The 19,599-nt window shown below is 41.5% G+C and overlaps 1 protein-coding gene across 4 annotated transcripts in view; it reads left to right on the forward strand.

Annotated features, from left to right (window-relative positions):
• Nucleotides 1-19,599, forward strand: part of PDE4B (phosphodiesterase 4B) — a 455,114-nt gene that overhangs the window by 426,738 nt on the left and 8,777 nt on the right. For 3 of the 4 annotated variants that reach the window (XM_044238396.1, XM_044238397.1, XM_044238399.1), the window contains 4 exons: nucleotides 9,601-9,694; nucleotides 15,683-15,861; nucleotides 17,098-17,196; nucleotides 17,341-17,505. In XM_044238396.1, the coding sequence (XP_044094331.1) occupies nucleotides 9,601-9,694; nucleotides 15,683-15,861; nucleotides 17,098-17,196; nucleotides 17,341-17,505 (537 nt within the window). Of the gene's footprint in view, nucleotides 1-8,488; nucleotides 8,986-9,600; nucleotides 9,695-15,682; nucleotides 15,862-17,097; nucleotides 17,197-17,340; nucleotides 17,506-19,599 lie in introns of those variants that run through there. The other variant, XM_044238398.1, reaches the window with a different exon arrangement.

Consider the following 19,599-nt stretch of genomic DNA (forward strand, 5'->3'; position numbering starts at 1 on the left):
ATAAATTCATTCTCTGAATTCAAAATTCAGAGACAAAACTGGGGCTCCTGGGTGGCTCAGTTGGTTGAGCATCTGACCCTTGATTTCAGCTCAGGTCATAATCTCGGGTCATAATCTCAAGGTCATAATCTCAGGGTCAGGAGATCGAGCCCTGCGACGACTCCACACTGAGCATGGAACCTGCTTGAGATTCTCTCTCTCTCCCTCTTCTCCTCCCCGCCTCTTAAATTAAATCAAATTAAATTCAGAGACAAAACTGAGAAATAAAGCATCAGCTTCAAGTATAAATCCTGTGAGATAAAGGACAAGTGCTACACTTTGCCAGTCATACATATATTATTTCTAACCCATTTTGAAGTCTTAAAGTTGGAAAAACTTAGTCTCTGAGAGACTCAATGACTTGCCAAGTTTCTCAGACTCGAATTTTATTGGCAGACTCAGCTGGATGCTCACCTGACCCGATGGCATGTTAGTATGATGTTGAGTTTGCTGTTAGAGTCCCCTTTATGCTGTTGGATCTGTCTGGGAAGGCCAACTATAACCAGAACCCCCTCTACTTCATGTGTGACCTATACTTCCAGCTCTGATACTACTTTTATTAGCCTTCCATGAACCAACAAACTATACATCTTGGGGTTCAGTGTTGTGCAGAGCATTCATCCATCTATTTTAAATTATGGTAGCTAATAAGAAAGTGAAATGCAGAGCACCTGGATGGCTCAGTCAGTTAAGCATCTGCCTTTGGCTCAGGTCATGATCCCAGGGTGCTGGGATCGAGTCCTGCATCGGGTTCTCTGCTCAGTGGGTAGTCTGCTTCTCTCTCTGTCTTCCTCCCTCTGCTCACGCTCATGCTCTCTCTCTCAAAAAATAAATAAAATCTTAAAAAAAAGAAAATGAAATGTACAATACAATTTTTTATAGAATAAAATTAGATGAGACCATTGTTTTCATCCTTTACAGTTTAAAAATACGTTCTAGCCTCCACCACGTGGCAGATTCTTCTCAATTTGCAAGTGCATAGTCCAGTGTAGGGATTACCAAAATGCTAGAGCAGATCACTTACATGTTTTCAGGGAATAAAATGCTAAGTCTACGTAGCCCATAGATTTCCTTTATTCATTAGATGGTCCCTAGAGTTGATCTTACAAATTTCCAGTGCTGGGAAACTGTGAAAACAGAAGTAATGATTCCCCTGGCAGGCTTTGAAGCATCACATTGTCTCTATCTCAAAGGAGATGTGAACATAACATAGTTAATAGAAATCAATATAATTAATATTAAACACAATACATGTCACATGATGTATTTAAAAGGGTAGAATATTGTTCTCGAAAACAAGCTATGGTAGGTATTTGTGGCTGAAAATATTGAGAATTCTATTAAGGTAATACTTAGTGCAGAATTTTAAACAACCTAGGAGACATTATAAAATAAAATTGGAAATCAGTTCGTAAAGAGAGTCAAGACTAATAGTTATGGGGTTATGAAAAGAAAGCACCTATTTGGGGGCTCAACCTGATTGGGGGTTCTGCATCAATGACTTTCAGATCAGATGTGAAGGTCTTGAGGCATAGATCTTGTTTTCTGCTGGTCAGTAGAGGACGCTAGACTGGATGGGTATGGGTCTAGTACATGGTAAGATTTCTAATTTTAAAAATACAGTAAGTTGGCGATTCACAGACCTGTACCCCTGGGGCTAATAATACATTATATGTTAATAAAAAAATAAAAAATTCTAAAAAAAAAATAGTAAGTTGTAGGACTTCTGGCCTTGAAATGGTTCGACAGAAACCTTAGTCATCTGCTTTGGAATCACATTAACACCCATGGCCTTAGAACTGGCTTTAGAAGCTTGAGGTTAAATATTAAGCCATTATGCACAGAAAAAGGATAGATGGCTTAAATGCAGAAACAAAAGGGTAACTAAATAGTGTACCTTGATTCCTTGCTTTTTGTCACTGGCCGCCATGATTTATGATATCTGCTGTAGAAAGGCTTTTGCTGTCTTTGTCAGGCCAGCACCCCAGATTTGCCAAATTATCTCTCATTTTTTAGGGGAGGGAATGCTATTTCTATTAACAGCCAGATAAAAGAAATGGCTCAACTACATAAAATGAAATTGTGAAGCTCTAGTAACAGAGACAGTGGTGTTGTGTTTCTCACCAGAAGGAAAGACCTCTGTCAAAAAGAATAAGTTTGAAAATTTTCAATTATTTTAAAATACACAATACCTCTAAACCTAACAAGATAGGAGTATATGATTTTTAAATCCAGTCTCTTTATGGGATATTTGGGACATGAACTATCTAGAACACACTTAATACTAACAAAAAATTATTGTTTACCTAAAATTTCAACACGTCTTTGGGTATAAATAAAGTGTCTTTTGTCTATTTAATTATATCATTGCAACAACTTTTGGAATTAAGGGAATGTTAAGTCATGGGAAGTTTCTCTAAACACTTCTAAGGGAATTAGTTTGGGTGTAGGAGAGGTCCATTTCTGAGTGTCCCAATACTCTGTGCCATATCTCCCCTTGAAAAGTTTCAGAAATTCCAAGAAAAATGGACAGCAGCAAAGAGGATAGATAAATAGGTAGGAAGAAACACCTACTAATTTTGAGGGCTGTTTAAGACCTACTGTCAAGTTGTAGAGTGTTGTATTTAAATTCTTTTGAGGGTCTTTTGTTTTGTTTTGTTTTGCTTTGCTTTGCTTTTTGTTTTTCAGTTCTGTGTAGAAAACACTAATGGGTCTGTCCCTCTTTGGACTTTTAAAATGTCACCCGAGCAGATCTTGTCCTTTAAGCAGCAAATGGAGTTTATTCAATTTTAGCTTCATCATAAATGCCAATGTTTTGTCGCAGAATATGCCAGAGATGTTTGTGCTTCTTTTTCAATCTTTATTTGTTGTGGATTACTGCATCTCTGGACAGTTAAGAAGAGAATCACTCAATTCTGGTGTGCTTAGATGAATTTCGTTCTGATGTGGCACGTGGACAGTTAGAATGACCTCACTTGATTCCCTCGTGTACCAGCGCTATGTCCAGATACTCACACACCAGGGCTTGTTTTCTGGGATGGCCCATCATGGGACTATGGTTTCTAGTGGAGAGATGTTAGTGGACAACGAGTGGCATATTCTTCCATCCCAAAGCCTGTTACCAGCTCACTCAATTCAACTTAATTTCCCTCTCCAATATGCTAAACAGTGACATCGAGTTTCAAACAGATGATAGATAGGGAAAGAGCAAAAGGAGACAAGAGACAGAACACTCGCTGCCAGATGATCTGAAATGTTAAGAATTGTGGAAATCGTGAGTTTGATAAAGGGTTCTAGAGAAAGTACAGTAAACCCCTGTTTTTTTGTTTACATCAGATTTTGCAAAAAAAAAAAAAAAAAGGATAGGTACTTAGCAATTAGAGTTCTTCACTTCTTTGTGTCTTCTTTCCATGGGAAAATAAGGGTATGAAGAAGCAGTGCTTCGGAATCAGAAAGAACGTTTGAAATTAGCCGTTTTATAACAAAAGAAGCCATGCCCATCGCTAAAAACAACCCGAGCCCCCAGAAGTCAGTTTGTCTTAACCCAAGATCACACGGGGAGTTTGTGCCAGAACTGAGACAGAGACCAGCCCTCCTGACGTGTGGGTTGCCCTGAGCTGTTGTGACTCCCGCTACCACCACTAGCATTCTGAGGAGGAATTTTCAGCCCCTTTGCTTTCCCGATGCCCAGGAATTCTGATTAAGTTGTGACTAACAAAGTGTAAAATATGAGTCAAAATGCAGTCCCTAATAAAGTCATTGTGACTTTAATGACTTGGGCAGTGGTTTCATACTGCAAAAACAGGAAGGTCCCACACAATAAGGCGCCTGTCTCACAGATGGGCTCCTGCGTAGACGGCCACCCACAGGGGTAACTGCTGGAGCAGTCTTCCTCTCGTTGGCTCTTTTTTTTTTTTCTTTTTTTTTCTCCGCAGTTTTTACCTACTGACTTCAGCGTGAGGTTACCAATGCGAGGAAGGTGCCTGTTTGTCTAGTTTTTGATTGGCTGAAGATAGAGTGGGTCACTAAAGGTTCTCTCCTTGGTGACATCTAGGTCACCCCCTCACAATCCAAAATGAGTCTTTTTTTTTTTTTAAAGATTTTATTTATTTATCAGAGAGAGAGAGAAGGAGAGAGAGTGAGCACAGGCAGACAGAATGGCAGGCAGAGGCAGAAGCAGGCTCCCTGCCGAGCAAGGAGCCTGATGTGGGACTCGATCCCAGGACGCTGGGATCATGACCTGAGCCGAAGGCAGCTGCTTAACCAACTGAGCCACCCAGGTGTCCCCAAAATGAGTCTTAAAAGTAGCTCTTCTATGTGCTTGATACTAGCCCCTCGTATGATTACTCTTCTAAATTGTTTTATTCTTAGAAATGTAAAACCCCCAGTTCTAAAACTGGGACGAATCTCTGAGATCCTTCTGCTCCTCACCTCCTGTGCAGTTAGTGTAGCTAAGACCTCCTTACCAAGAGAGCTCCTAGGTTGCTTGTGGGTCTTTGCACAAAGCTCAAACCGGTCCTCTCATGAGAAATCTAGAAAAACGATAGAGTTGTTTCATCGTTTCACACACACACACACACACATAAACTGGCTAGGAAGAAAATAATCTCTGTATGTAGCATTGAAGGTAAAGAAAAATTGAGGCCATAAAACAAAACGTTCATATCATAATTGAATTTCAGATTTGCTACTATATATTTTAAATAACTTCCCACTATTAAAGGTAGCCTATCCAAAAACGTTCCCATGTGATTTGATAGAGCAGATATATTCGAGGCAAGCAAGATTAAAGCATTTATAGAGAATGATATCTTTTTCCATTTTCAAAAAAGAACGACAATTTCTAACAGTGTTCGCGTATCCAGTGGCAGGCGTAAGCTTAAGGAAGCATTGGAGGAATTTGTGTTACTAAGGGTCCATTCACAAACTTTGCTGTCTGTGCTCAAAAGGGGCTTTGGCCATTTCCTCTAGGGACATTATTTCTAGGTAGGCTCTAACAGGGTTTTCTTGTGAAGGCAGATTCTTAACAGAAAAATCGGATCTGTGTACGTTAGGTAGTAAAGACGCATTTATCTTTGAAATAGTGTGCTCCTGTTTGTGGATTTCTCTGCTGCATTTGATAAAATAAATAACGTCCATTCCCTTGCAACCCTGTAAGTGCTTGGGACACAGTTTCGCTCAGGAACTCTTCTACCTTCCTATCCAGACTGGACACCCAACCTGGTAAGTAGACAGGGAGACTGCAAGAGTCTTAGAATATCAAACTCTGAAGGCATTAGAAATATTAGAAATGCTTTTTTTTTTCCCCCCCCATCGTTGGGGACTTCTTCTTGCCTACTGAAGCATTTCCAATTTGGGTTATTTTTCTCAGTTTTGAGAGAACTTTGCTTTCTGGGAAATATCGTCGCTTGTTAGTGTTGTGTCCAGTCTTTAGGAGACGCAATGGAACTTGTCCTAGAATCATGACAGGCTCAGGTTGGAAGGCCTAGAACTGAAAACCATGCATCATTTTCATTTTGATATGAGAGGTGGAGTGACTTCACAGGACTGTTGGTCAGAGCTGACAGTGACAGTCAGGATTTGTCTACTGCGTTGTGGCTATCTCTGGCTCAACAGAAACACTCTCATATGGGGGTCTGACCCTGAAAACCCAACTAAGTCAAGCCAGATTGTCCAACTGTCTCCTCAGCCTTAACCTCAAACACCGTTCCCGTCTGTTCCACCCCTTGGTCTGTTACATCCCACGGTCAGCGCTAACCAGCCTGATTGTCCTCTACATTTGCTAGAATGGAAAACATGCTCCCGTCTGCTACCTTCCGTGGTTTATACAGAGCCCAACACAAGTGGGCCCTTCATGAATCCTTTTTGATGAGAGCCTTGATGGCCTTAGCCAGTGTGGTTGGGCCCTCCCTCATGGAGGAGGGAAACCAACGGTTGTTGCTAAGCAGCATTTTAGGATTGGGTCAGTTTCTGACCCTGAATGACCTCCATAGGTGTATTTCATCACGTTATGTGCTTTAGGATTACCTTAGGATGACTTGACTTTTTGGTGGCATTGCCATGCCCATAGCAAAAGACTCATGGGAGAGCAATTTAGCTATGAGAGGGAAGGAGGAGATAGTATTCATCTGTCATTAGTTACACAGCTTACTCCTTCTATAATCAATGCAGGAAAAGTGAGGAGTTTGGCTCCTTCTCAGCCCTGTAGCTGAGAGCCATTTCCCTGGCTCCCATGTTGGGACTGAATAACAGTGTATCTCAAGGGTTTTTGTGGCCATGGGAGGTCATAGAAAGAAAGGAAGGAGAAAAGTCTTTCCCTTCCTTGCCTTTTATTATTGAATTTCTCCCTGCTTCTATGCAGAGCTAGTAAAGAACTGGCCCCATTCTCTCCAGATGGTTAACTGTTGGGGTCAAGAAACATGCCCCAATGTATCTGACTATTCCTACTAGGGTGAAAGCTGATTAAAAGGGTGTTTTTTTAGTTTTGTTTTGTTTTTTGTTTTTATTTGTTTTCTTAGGGTTTTTTGTTTGTTTGTTTTTCACTTCTCTATCTTTAATGCTTTTCCTGGCATATTTTAGATATTCAAAATGTATTTATCAAATACATAATAAAATGGTTTTATTAGAACTAGTACTAACTTGATTGACTCCAAAATCTTCCTAAATATTTTAGCAACCGAAGGAGCCAAATAAGGATGGAGTGTTTGAATGTTACCTGCGGTTAAGTCTTATGCAGAGACATAGTTTAAGAAATTATCTGTCTCTGCTTTTTTCCAAGACATTTTAGCAGCACTCCAAGTATAGTCTCCCTCTTTTCCAAAATTTAGCTCATCAGTCAGAGCATACAAACCTGTCTTTTCTGGCTTCCAAGTCTTTAGCATAGGGGCCTGACTTTTGAGAAGTAAAAATGAGAGGCCACTATGACCAAGCAGGTTTGTCTTGAAAAATAAATAATTTGGAACTTACACCATTCACCTGGAGTTCAAAGCTGCATAGATGTTCCATCAGTAAAGCACAACAGCCGAGACAATTGATCCGGACATCCCTGGCGACTGCTAACTACATATTGTATCACGGGAAAACACACATACGCAAGCAGGGTTCCCCCAGAACCTCTCGGAGAACAATGCATAGTGCAGTGAGCCAGCAGGCAACAATACTAAGTTGCGTTGCCTTCAGCTAGAAAGGCCCTGGTCTCCTGGGCACAGGCAGTGGTATGACGGGGGCTTGGATGCTTGAAGTGAAGTCATTGTTGGTGCAGGATGCTCATTTGAAAGGAGAAAGCCTCACAGGAAAGAGAGCCAATTGCATGTGGGGGCTGTTGCCATGGTGCTTTGCTCTTGCTTTAACATGCTGTACTTGAACTTCTGAGAGTCCAAGGGTGGGGTAACAGAGAGGAGGGAGAAGGAGGGGAGTGGGATGGGCTTGGGAAGCTCACTGCAGTGGGACTCTCCTCTTTGCCTTTCCTCCAGCCGTGCAGTCTAAGGAAGACAAGGAAAGGGGGGTGGAGGGAGGAGGGCAGGAGGGAGGGAGAGAGAGCTCGAGTCTGCAGGAAGGGAATGACTTTCTCAACATGCCCTAGATTGCTAAAATGAAATAAAATTTAGTGTAACTCCTAAATATTTCTAACAAGAATTAAAAGATGTTTAATACTCAAATACCAAAAGTGTAGTCCTTCAATTTTAGTATATGTGCTGCCGAAGCGAGCACAAAAGTGTAGTCCTTCATAACCCAAGTAATTCACCCTTCATGCAGCAAAGGATATCTTACATTTCCTAACACGTTCTGGATCCTGGATGTAAAGGTCTAAGGTGTTTGATTCATTTGTCGAATACAATCTAGTATGCATATTAATGAGCTGATGGGATGGAGAAGATGGCATTCTGCAAATGAAGTGCTTTAAAAAAAAAAGATTTTATTTATTTGACAGAGAGACAGCGAGAGCAGGGGGAGTGGGAGAGGGAGAAGCAGGCTTCCCCCAGAGCAGGGAGCCCTGGCTTGATCCCAGGACCCCGGGATCATGACCTGAGCCCAAGGCAGATGCTTAATGACTGAGCCACCCAGGCACCCCACAAATGAAGTAGTTTTTAAGTGAAATAAGTTCATTCTGTTCCCACTTGTTTCATTGTAAAGGGTGACTGTCACACACCATCAGTGTGCAAAAACTCCTCCCAAAAGCTAGCTTAAAAAAAAAAAAATATCTTTGTATTCTGAAAGCCTAGTATGAAGACAGGCACAGTTCTTACCTGTTCTCAGTTTTTTTTTTAGACGTTGAGAAAGTAAATGACTCAAATGCACCATCACTCTGAAACCATTAGCGTGACTGTGTGGAGGACGGTCTGTGCAGTGGAGAGAGGGTTAAGAACACCTAGTCGAAATGGGGGAGGGTACTGACTTCAGATTTACTTAAATATTCATGGGGCTTCCTCCATTTTAATCTTCTCCTTTTTAAAAGATGGCTGTGTTTCCCAGACTGGCAACCCCTCAGGAAAGAAGAATCGCTCCTTCCTTGCAGAGTTCAGCTGAGCAGGACTAATCTAGAGTGGAAACCCCTTCGGCCACCAGGACTATTCATAATTCATAAGTGCTGCAAACCAGCCAGCTGAATACATTTAGACAGACTCTCGTTCCTTCGTGCAATTCCTGATTGCATGACTCTCTGCCAGGAAAGAAGCAGGGAGCATAAGCTTCTTGTAAGAATGGAGTGCGAAGATGGGCTTTGTTTGGATTAGGAAATGCCCTAAATTTTGGAGACTTTGTCTTTTATAAGTTTTGATGATTTTACCACTGAATCTGCTCGGCTTTCCCGGCTTTCCCGGTCCTTTTCGGGGTTGTTCTCTCAGAACAGTGAATTCTTTCAAAGGGATTTGTGGATTGTGGCAAGGAGAGCATTCCAAAATGCCTGAGGCAAACTATTTGTTATCTGTATCTTGGGGTTACATCAAGGTGGGTTCATTTGATTCTGTTATGTGTCTTTGATAGAATGTGAAACATTTACATCTGTATGCTTTCTGTGAAGTAGAAAAACATCTGTAACGATTTAATTTGTGTTGTCCCTTAGCCCGCGGAGGCTGCTTATTGTATAATAAGGGGATGTTATATTACATCGTATTCGAGTAGACTGTGATGTATTTTAACCCGATTCTTTCTCTGCAGCTTGATTTTTAAAGGATGCTTCTTTTTCCCTTTAGTGTTCTCTTCAACTTTTCACATATAATCTCTCAAGTAGTATTTTTGAGTTGATTTCTAATAAATGGGTTTTAAAAGTTGTTACATTTTTCAAGTGAAATTGTCTTGACCTCTATTGAAATTCCTTTTGCTATGTTCGCATCTTCAGAAGAAATCAAATGTTAATTCTAAGAAATCTTAAGAAAACCTCTTTTTCTCCCTAGGATAACATTGGAATGATTTTGCATTAAGTGGGTGTTTTATAGACGCAGTATCATTTATTTAATGGTATCTGCTCCTCCAATCTCTTGGTTCTCAGTAAAGTTGAAAACATCTTAAGTGATCATTTGCTAATTTTTAGGTGAGTAATATATTTTTCTTCTTCATACACAGTTCAAAAGAATGCTGAACCGGGAGCTGACACACCTCTCAGAGATGAGCCGATCAGGGAACCAGGTTTCTGAATATATTTCAAATACCTTCTTAGGTAAGATATTAACTGGGAAACCTGTTCCATAATTAAGATTTTTCCATATGAATCTCTGCAACCCATCAGCAACAACCCTTTGTGAGTTTGGAATGGGGTTAATCACAGAAAAAGCTATTTTGAATAAGAACTAAGGACAACATTTAAGGTTAAAAAAAAATAAGCAGAAAGATGTTTTCAAGAAAAAAGAATGCCATCAGGGAGAGAAGATTATTATAGGCTGATTGTATTTCTGTGTACCTCAGATCACCCTTATCCACCTACCCACTTCCATCTTGGCCGAGACCTCTGAAGGGGCTGGGGTTGGGGGTCCAGTCATCCAAACCTGAAGGACCAGACTATTGGCTCTTCTGACATGGTATTCTTCACATTCTCCCAATAACTGGACATGGAGCAGAATATTTCCTCTTAGGTGGTTTGTGAGAGATATGGTTGGAGAATGACAGTGTGATGATTTGGCCCATGGGAACAAGCTTTGGAAGTAATTTGACTATTGCCTTGCTAAGTTATTTCTTAAAGATCAATGGGAAGAGAAGAATCTTCTGTCTCTGAAAGATTGGGCTTTCTGCAAGCTGCATCATTATCTTCCCAATCTGATGCTTTTTATCTGTTGTGCTGTGTTGTCACATTGCTGGTATTTAACACATGACGCTGTCAGAACAGGTTTGCATCGGAGATCCTCAACCCCTGTCAGGCATCTTGTCTGATTACTTGGGATTTCTGAGCTCACGTGTTTAAAGCCATTCTACTGTATCGTGAAGCTATTTGGATGGTATTTTTCTTTAATAAGGTCTGCAAAATATGCAAACCTGTACTTTAAAATAAATAGGTAACATTTAGATGCTGATTCTGTTGACTTTCAAATATCGCTGAATTATGCCCGTTCACAGAACTCCACTACTCAGGGAACCAACCGGTTCTTACAGCTGAACATCACACCTCCCTTTGTTTTTGGCATCGAAACACATCTTTAAGTCCATGACCATGTGCCTTGGGGCCTTAAGACAACACACACCTCTTCTGGTTTTATTTTTAAAAATCAATCCTGTTTCTCTAATTCCAAAGCCGTTTCTGTTATCAGCCGATCAATCTTTGATCAGCCTAGTGCAGAGCCCCTGACATTAACCTGCAGCAGGTGGGCTGGCCGCGATTAACAAGTACCTTTCCAGCTATTTTCTCAGTGGTGCCTTCCGCACCTGGTTTGCTCCAGTGGCAGTTACAACACCTTTGTCAAGGAACAAAGGAGAAGAATTTTCATATAGCTTAGCTCTGAGAGGCAGCTGGAATCTAATTGAACAGCAGGTGTCACAGACCAATCCTTTTCTTTTCCCATCGGTCCACACCCACCCCCCACTTTGTTCCTTTGAACATAAGCATCTTCCACTGTCCCCCTTTTTTTTTTGTAAAGATTTTATTTATTTATTTGACAAAGAGACATACAGAGGGAACACAAGCAGGGGGAGTGGGAGAGAGAGAGAGAAGCAGGCTTCCGGCTGAGCAGGGAGCCTGTTGCAGGGCTCGGTCCTACGATCCTGAGATCATGACCTGAGCTGAAGGCAGACACGTAATGACTGAGCCAACCGGGTGCCCTTTCTCCACTGTCCCTTTTAGCTGTACTCTTCTCTTTGCAACACCCAGGTATTTTCATGAACTGGAAGTCTAACATTTTCCAGGTTAATGACTAGGGGGGAGAAGAAGAAGTCGAGTAGTGCAAGAATTCATTTTTGTTCTCACAAACATTGCATTTTAAAATGCCAGGGCTTGTCTGTCGTCTCGGGAGACACTCTCAGGACTGGAGGAAGGCTGCAGGAGCCCTCTGTCGTCTAAGACTTCACGGACACAGCTCTGTGCACTTGGAGCAGCTTTCACCAGCCGCTCAGCAAGGACGGCAAGAATAGTTTAGCAGACTGATCTCTCTCTTATCATCATAAGCTATTAAATGAGAAAGCTGATAAGAGAGTAAGGATGAGCTCTCAGGCTCCATAAGAACAGGCAAACATCAACGCTCTCTTGAATGTTTCATTTGCCATTTGGCACATCTCTTGAGGAAAACCAATCTTTTGGCTTCTTGTTATTCCCAAAATTACATGATCAAAAACAGGTTGTTGGGGAAGGTGTTAGAATCTCAATCCTTAGAGACTCAGCCTTAGGAGTGTGTGTGTGTTTGTGTGGGCGAGCGTGCACAAGGTAGTTCTGACCAAACAGACTAGACAGAATAAAATTTTAAATATTCTTGGGAAATGTAGGGAGGAAAAATAATCCCTCATATCACCAAAAGATAACATCGGTTGCCTCATCTGTACAATGAGGCAATTGGAATCTGTGGCGTCTCGGATCACTTCCAGCTCCAATATTCTCTGACTCTGATATGACTGAGTTGATCAGTTTTGCTAAAACATACCTGGTGGTACGAATTCCCTGTAACGGACTGTAGGGTTGCAGTTGGATAATCCTGAAAAGCAAACCAACCAACCAACCAACCTTGCTTTCAAACTACAAATGTGGGACATGGAACTCTTAATCCTATCTTGTGGGGTGAATATTACTGGAGGAGTCGTCCGGGAGAAGCATGAATGAAGCCTTCTTTATAAACTATCCAATCTGTAAGGGACCTTAATGACCTTGTAGTCCAATTTCCTCATTTTATGGGAGAGAAAACAGGCCCAGAAGGGCAAAGTAACCTAATCAAAATTACTTAACTACCATGTCCCTGAGCCAGAAGTAAGGCTTTGCTCTCTGAATTCCCAGACCTAAACACTCTGTCACTTCCTTAATTAGGAAAGAAGGTTGTTAGGAACTCAGACCATATAAAAGAATCACATTAAAGGGCATTTAAGTAATAGCTATAGTATTCTGGAGCGATATCTTTAAGGAAGTTTTTAGCCTTTCCCAGTAATATAAAAGAATTTTGTCAGAGCATGGCAGCCATCTCAGTGAGCAAAAAATGGGAAAAACCTTAGTGCTTTAAGTTAAAGTTAAAGAGCATTTTTGCACTAAGAGTCATTGAATGTTAAAATGTGTCATCTGGGAAGGAGGGAATCCCTTACTCCAAAGATCTGGGAAACTTTTGCTATTTCCATCTAAGAGGATGGTGTCTAGATGGACAAGTTGAAAGGCAGGCAGGAGTCCATTTACCAAAGTAGGTACTTACTGATGCTCTTACATGATAATGAGCTCCAGGTTGCTGGCCCAGGAGGAAGTAAAGCAGGATCTGCAGGCAGGGAGCACAGCCGAAGCAAGATTTTTAGATACGATATTATAATTTAGTAAGTATTTTCACAAACAGAGAAGACTCATACTTGTAAATCCCCGACTACATCTCAAAAGCTAAAACACAGAATTTCAAAGATTCAAGGAAAAGAATTTAGAAATTTTGCAGGATTAAACGCTGAGCCCTAGTAAGAAAAACACTTCAAATTAGGCTATTAACAGAGTTTTGACATGACCATATTTTGCATTTGTTTTTTGTTTGTTTGTTTCTTTGCCTTACGCCAGCTCACTGTTTCCCCACTGTATTCTAACCATCCTGGGAATGTCAATTCGCTAAGTGTTCATGGTGATTCTTTGAGTCCATGTTTCAGGTTATTTCCGCAATGCACTGGTATGCTTTTAACAGGAAATTTCGAATAGGGAAACCCATCAGTGGTTCCAGCGCCTGCCTGTATAGGGAAACACCCATTAATGTCAAATTGGTGCTGTCTGTGAATAATGGCTTTCTTCTTTACTGTAATGTTCCAGACACGGTAGTGGTTCAGCTCAATTACTGGCTGTTGCAAAGAATCGTTAGTTAACACGGACGAAAGCTGGTAGGCCCACTAGCGGTTTCTCTATCTACAGTGGCCTAGGGGAATCTGACAGCCTCTTAGATAACCAGACGTGAGGAATGGTAAAGAACAGGGTCGGGAAAGACAAGGGCTACTGTGACCTTTCGTTTTAGCAGAAAATTACAATTATTACAAGTGAAGCAACAGAGGGAAAAGTAATGTCAGAAACAATATAATATATAGTGTTTTTTGCCAGAGATTGTGAGACCAGAAAGAAATTTTTAACAGGAACCTCAAGGCTTGGTTTCTCTGCTATTAAGTCACTGTGTCTGGAGCTGAGTAATTGCAAAATAAATATCTGTTGAATAAATTGCCCTTTGAGCTTGGACAAATTGCTGACTTCATCCAAAAAGTGAGAGTGTGGAATTATTATTGGTTCCCAAACCTGGCTCTGATCATCAGAGACATTTAGGAAGCTTTCCGAAATGTACTGATTCAGTAGGACTGGGTAGGACTCATCAATCTGTCTTTTTCTAAAGTTCCCTGGGTGCTTCTGGTGCTGAAGCAGGTTGGAAACCCCTAAACCAATTGAAATGGCCACTAAAATTCCTCCCTAGGCAAAAGTCATAAACTGATGAGGCTCGGAGCTTGTGGGTGCCTACAGAGAACACAGGGTTGCTAGGGATAGAGACTAGCCTTGCTCCAGGTGCTGAGGTGTCCAGGCCCCTGCTCCAGTCTCTCTGTGTTTGTTTGGCTTTGATGCGTTGTCCACAGGGTCCTAGGAGCAGACGGAGGTCTCTGGGGAGAACACGAGACCTGTGCCATCATCTTGCAAGAGTAGAAAGCAAATAGTCCAGGTCCCAGCATGCCATCTGGAAACATGTCATTTTCTAATGGAGAAGTCGTCTTTGTCCTAATTTTTACTCTAACAAGCAGAGATGTACGTAGAACTTTCGAGAACTGCATTAACTCTTTCAGCCACAGGGTGTGATTTAGTTCAGTGAAGTAGCTGTTAAAGCAGTTTAGTAAGTGATTGCCTCCAGGAACTCACAGACATCCCTGTGGCTGGAAAAAGTGAATGCACTTTTCAGAGGGGCTCAGGATAAAGGCCCCTGTGAAATGAAATGGGATATTTGGCTACTGATACTTTTAATAGCCTGATACAGAGGGAAGAGCTTCTATGAGAAGATAGATGTTTTCGTTGCTAATCGTAGTTCTGCTGTTACCTTGTTGTAGCAGAGGTTTTGTTTTTTTTTTTCTTTAAAGATTTTATTTATTTGTCAGAGAGAGAGAGAGCACAAGTAGGCAGAGTGGCAGGCAGATGAGAGGGAGAAGCAGGCTGTTTGCCGCTGAGCAGGGAGCCCGATGTGGGGCTCGATTCCAGAACCCTGGGATCTGACCTGAGCCAAAGGCAGCCGCTTAACCAACTGAGCCACCCAGGCACCCCTGTAGCAGAATTTTTTAAATGATGAAATGACATAAGCATACATTTTTAATAAGCATAAATATTTTAATAAATTTAATGCCTGTGACAAACGAGAGGCACTATTTATTATTAATTAGTAGAATGAAAAAAAATAAGGCATGAAGTAAAACTGATATACTTTTCCTCTGAACCTCAAGTGGTGGTAATAAGCCAAGGCTTAACGTCATTATTTGAAGATTGTAAACGATTTATTTCTCTAATGTACAGACTGCTCATCTAAACTGAATGACAAGTTATAACCAGTTGAAGTTGTTGGGATTTTTTTTAATTAAAAAAATACAGATATAAAAATATATTTTTTTTAAAAAAAGCAGAACATAAAGCCTTTTTTTATTAATCTGGGCCTGGCTGCACGAATCTTTTCTATTACACAGACATATAAGTTACTCAAGTAAAAAAACCTACATATACATATTGTTGCCCTACCTGGAAAATATAGAAGCATAATTCTAAATTACGCAACAGATAGAAGGTGGAGGTTTGAGTCCTACCTGTCCTGCTTGGACAACTTATTTCACTCCTTTGGGCCTCAGGTTGTTTAGCTGTAAAGTGAAGTGAAAAAAATTGCCCCATTTCTCCCATCAACCTCACAGGATCATCCTAGAGGTCAAGTGAGACAATGTAGGACAGTCCTTTATCAGATGTAAAATCCATTACAGGACATTAGATGTTGTTTTGGACACTGCAGTGGGTTCTCATTGGCATGTGGGGGCTGAAAAATGTTTCCGCTTGTTGCAGACAAGCAGAATGATGTGGAGATTCCATCTCCAACCCAGAAGGACCGAGAGAAAAAGAAAAAGCAACAGCTCATGACCCAGATAAGCGGCGTGAAAAAACTGATGCATAGTTCGAGCTTGAACAATACAAGCATCTCACGCTTTGGCGTCAACACGGAAAACGAAGATCATCTGGCCAAGGTATGTCTGAGCGGGGGGGCGTGTGCACACAGCTCTCTGCTCTATGGCAAGCGGCTGCCTGAAACTATCTGCTAGAAAATAGCAGCAATCACTGTAGCTTTACGAGAAGGGCTGGTGTGGTCCCTTTGTCCATTGCTGGGCACCAAATTCGAACCCTTTTCCTACAACAAAAGACCTGTATTTTTTTATTCGGAGTTGGATTTGTAAAAGGGAGTTCCTCGAGAATGAGATTCCTACCGAAGGCCCACTGGGAGAAGTCACAGGACGTCCAAGAGACAGGAATGAATTGTCATAGAGAACAGATCCGGGATTAGATGCCAAGGACTAGTTGGAAAATCTGCACTGACTGGCAGAGCTAGAGAAGAAAGGAGAGAGGTTGACAGCACTGACTCACATTCCAATCCCCACCAGTGGAGGGAGGCACAGAAAAAATTCACACGTCCCCTAGGGGACCGCCTAAGGTGACCACTACACTGAGGTCCTCGCAGCCTTGTGTCAATAGGAAATGAGCTCGCTGTGAGCAAACTTTGGACATTCAGTGAGGCTTTCTGAGAGATGCCATTAGAACAAGGGGCAAGAATTCTTGCCCTTGTTCCGGGCAAGAATTCAGAATGGAATAAATTATTCCTTTAATCAGATAATCCTGGAATAATCCTAGAACACAGGACTGGATAATGTTTCTCCCAGGTCTGTCTGTGGCCCAAGAGCTCTAAGATAGAATAATCCACGGCTGGTATTCTTCATGGCCTTTTACATTAAATTAGGGTTGACTTCCACACATTCTAGCAACTGAGTCTCCCCGACCTGGCCCTTTGTGATCATAACCAAAGGGCAAAGGAGTTCTCCCAAGATGGTTTTCTAGCTGTTACTAATGGACCAGTGATCAGGGAAGAGGAGAGTCAGGGAAATGAAGCTGGAAGGACCCCCAGCCACTTGAGCTATCTTGGAAAGCAACTTGGTTGAAGACTGATATGTAGAATAAAAAGGTCAGCAAGTAGATCTATGTATTAGACACACACTCTCCCTTTTCTGACAAAATATACAGAAACTTACAACTAAAATGAAGAGGACCCCCAACCTCCTAGGCCATTCCATTTTCAAATTTTCATGCAACTAGGACACTCTATATAGACACTCCAATGACTTAGATAACCATACTTTAAAAACTCAATAAAAATAAGGAGGCATTCTAACAAAACTGGCCTTGTTCCTAAATTCCTCTAATTTTGGTGACAGGAGCTGGAAGACCTGAACAAATGGGGCCTTAACATCTTCAATGTGGCTGGCTATTCCCACAACAGGCCCCTCACCTGCATCATGTATGCCATATTCCAGGTGAGTAAAAAGGAGAGAGACTGCCTATTGAATTTGATGGCTCTTTATGATTTTTTTCGCCATCCCAGTTTATTTTCCTGATTTGACTTTTTCCTCATTTTTGGACATCCACTTATTTATTTTCTAATCCATTTTGCTGCATAGGAAAGAGATCTCCTCAAGACATTCAAAATCTCATCTGATACATTTGTAACCTACATGATGACTTTAGAAGACCATTACCATTCTGATGTGGCATATCATAACAGCCTACATGCTGCTGATGTAGCCCAGTCAACCCATGTTCTCCTTTCTACGCCAGCATTAGATGTGAGTAGTTATGATCTGTTTTGCATACCTGCCCATCCTCTTCTAAGTGCTTTGTACCACATGTACTGTATTTACAGAAATAATGGCTCGTGCTTGAACCGGTTCTTTATGATGCATGGCATCCATCCATTGGGTTGCTAATAAAAATGACCGACATTTCTACTTAGGCTGCTTTTGAATATCAGAGCAACTCTCTCTTATATTATATGTCTCTTACATTCGAAATTGTTTCATTATCAAGCAATTAACAGGGTGCTTTTTTTTAAAGATTTATTTATTTGAGAGAGAGAGAGAGAGAGTTTGTGTATGTACAAGTGGGGGAAGGGACAGAGGGGGAGGGAGAGAGAGAATCTCAAGCAGACTGCCTGCTGAGTGCGGAGCCTGACCCAGGGCTCAGTCTCGGGATCCTGAGATCATGACCTGAGCCGAAATCAAGAGTCAGACACTTAACCAAATAAGCCACCCGGGTGCTTTATTTTTCATTGTGTCTCCAGTATCTAATAAGTGTCGAGTTCAGCATCTAGTATGTAGTTTATTTTCAGTATGCATATACTGATCTGAATTGCCTACACCACCCCAAACACTGTGTTGCATAGCAGAGAAATATTAGATCTCCTGTATGGTTCCTATTGAGAATAAACATCCATAGGCTTATTCTCCTAAGAATTCATAAAACTGATTCTGTGGGTTGAAAAAGTAACTGAATATCTAGAATTAATAATGCTGAAGCAGAGGGAAACCATGTTCTGTTTTGCTAGACATCTTGCTAGAAGGTGGCTGTGACTCCTTCCTTAGTAGATTAATGCATTTCCATGCACCGATATTAGTAGCCATATCTTTGACATACAGTAGCAGGAGTCAGGTCCTTCCAAAATGTGTACGCTTACTTCAGAAGGGGGCTTGCCAACCCCTATCCAGCCCCACCAGATTGGGAAGGTGAAGAAAAATTAAACTGGCCACAGCACTGTTGTCTGGGCTCCATATTTCCTGAGAAAATAAATCCAAGAAGATGGGAAAGTGAGAAGGAGCTGAGGCTGTTTTATCCCCTGAAGGAGAGAAACAGTGTTATTTGTATGTTCCGTCTAAGGATTATAGAGTGGGCCAACACTGTTCATCAACTACCTGCTGTTATTGATTGGATACCTATCGTGGAGCCAGAAATTGACCACCGGGGGCCACATGTGTTTAGAGAAGGGAGAGCTTAACGTGTCCTTGAGCAGTTACCCTTCATGGGAGAGGGGACACTAACCTGGGGGTGCAGAAGAGCTTCACAGCATGGCTTGAGGGAGTTGGGGCACAAGTTCCACTTCTTAGGGATGTTCTCAGATCTTGCCCATAGTAAACATTCAGTGGGTAGGAATTGGAGGAATGGATGAATGAATGAATGAATGAATGAATACCTGAAAGCTTCTGTCCACCCTACATAATAAATTATTTCTGAAGCTAAAAGCCTTGGAAAATAATTTATTGCCAGTTTGGAATTTAGCCTTTCTTCTCTAAGTTACTCAGCCTAAAAACATGAATGTTGTTATATCTCAGGGAAGAGCCAGTCTGACTTGCTTTTTTGACTTGTATGTGCTTGTGTTACATAAGCACTGTTCTGCCACACCACTTACCCAAGAAACAAACATCAGGCTCCACCTGGCCACTCATTATGAGCACGGTGCTAATGCCTTCCCATAAGCTTGATGTGTGCATGGGCTTCCGCCATCATCCCTTTCACGTTAGACCTTTTGATGATGGATAGAATCTCCATTCAGTCAGTGCACTGAAACATTATGTACATCAGCAAACAGTCCTTCTCCTAACAAGAATGAAATGGGATACTTTTTTTTTTTTTAAGATTTTATTTATTTATTTGACAGACAGAGATCACAAGTAGGCAGAGAGGCAGGCAGAGAGAGAGGAGGAAGAAGGCTCTCTGCCAAGCAGAGAGCCTGATGCGGGGCTCCATCCCAGGATCCTGGGATCATGACCTGAGCCTAAGGCAGAGGCTTTAACCCACTGAGCCACCCAGGCGTCCCTGAAATGGGATCCTTTAATGTGAAGCTGAATACACGGGATAGGCCAATGGGACATGGAGTTAAATGAGCT

This window comes from Neovison vison, chromosome 2 (genome assembly GCF_020171115.1).
Source record: "Neovison vison isolate M4711 chromosome 2, ASM_NN_V1, whole genome shotgun sequence".
Lineage (NCBI taxonomy): Eukaryota > Metazoa > Chordata > Mammalia > Carnivora > Mustelidae > Neogale > Neogale vison.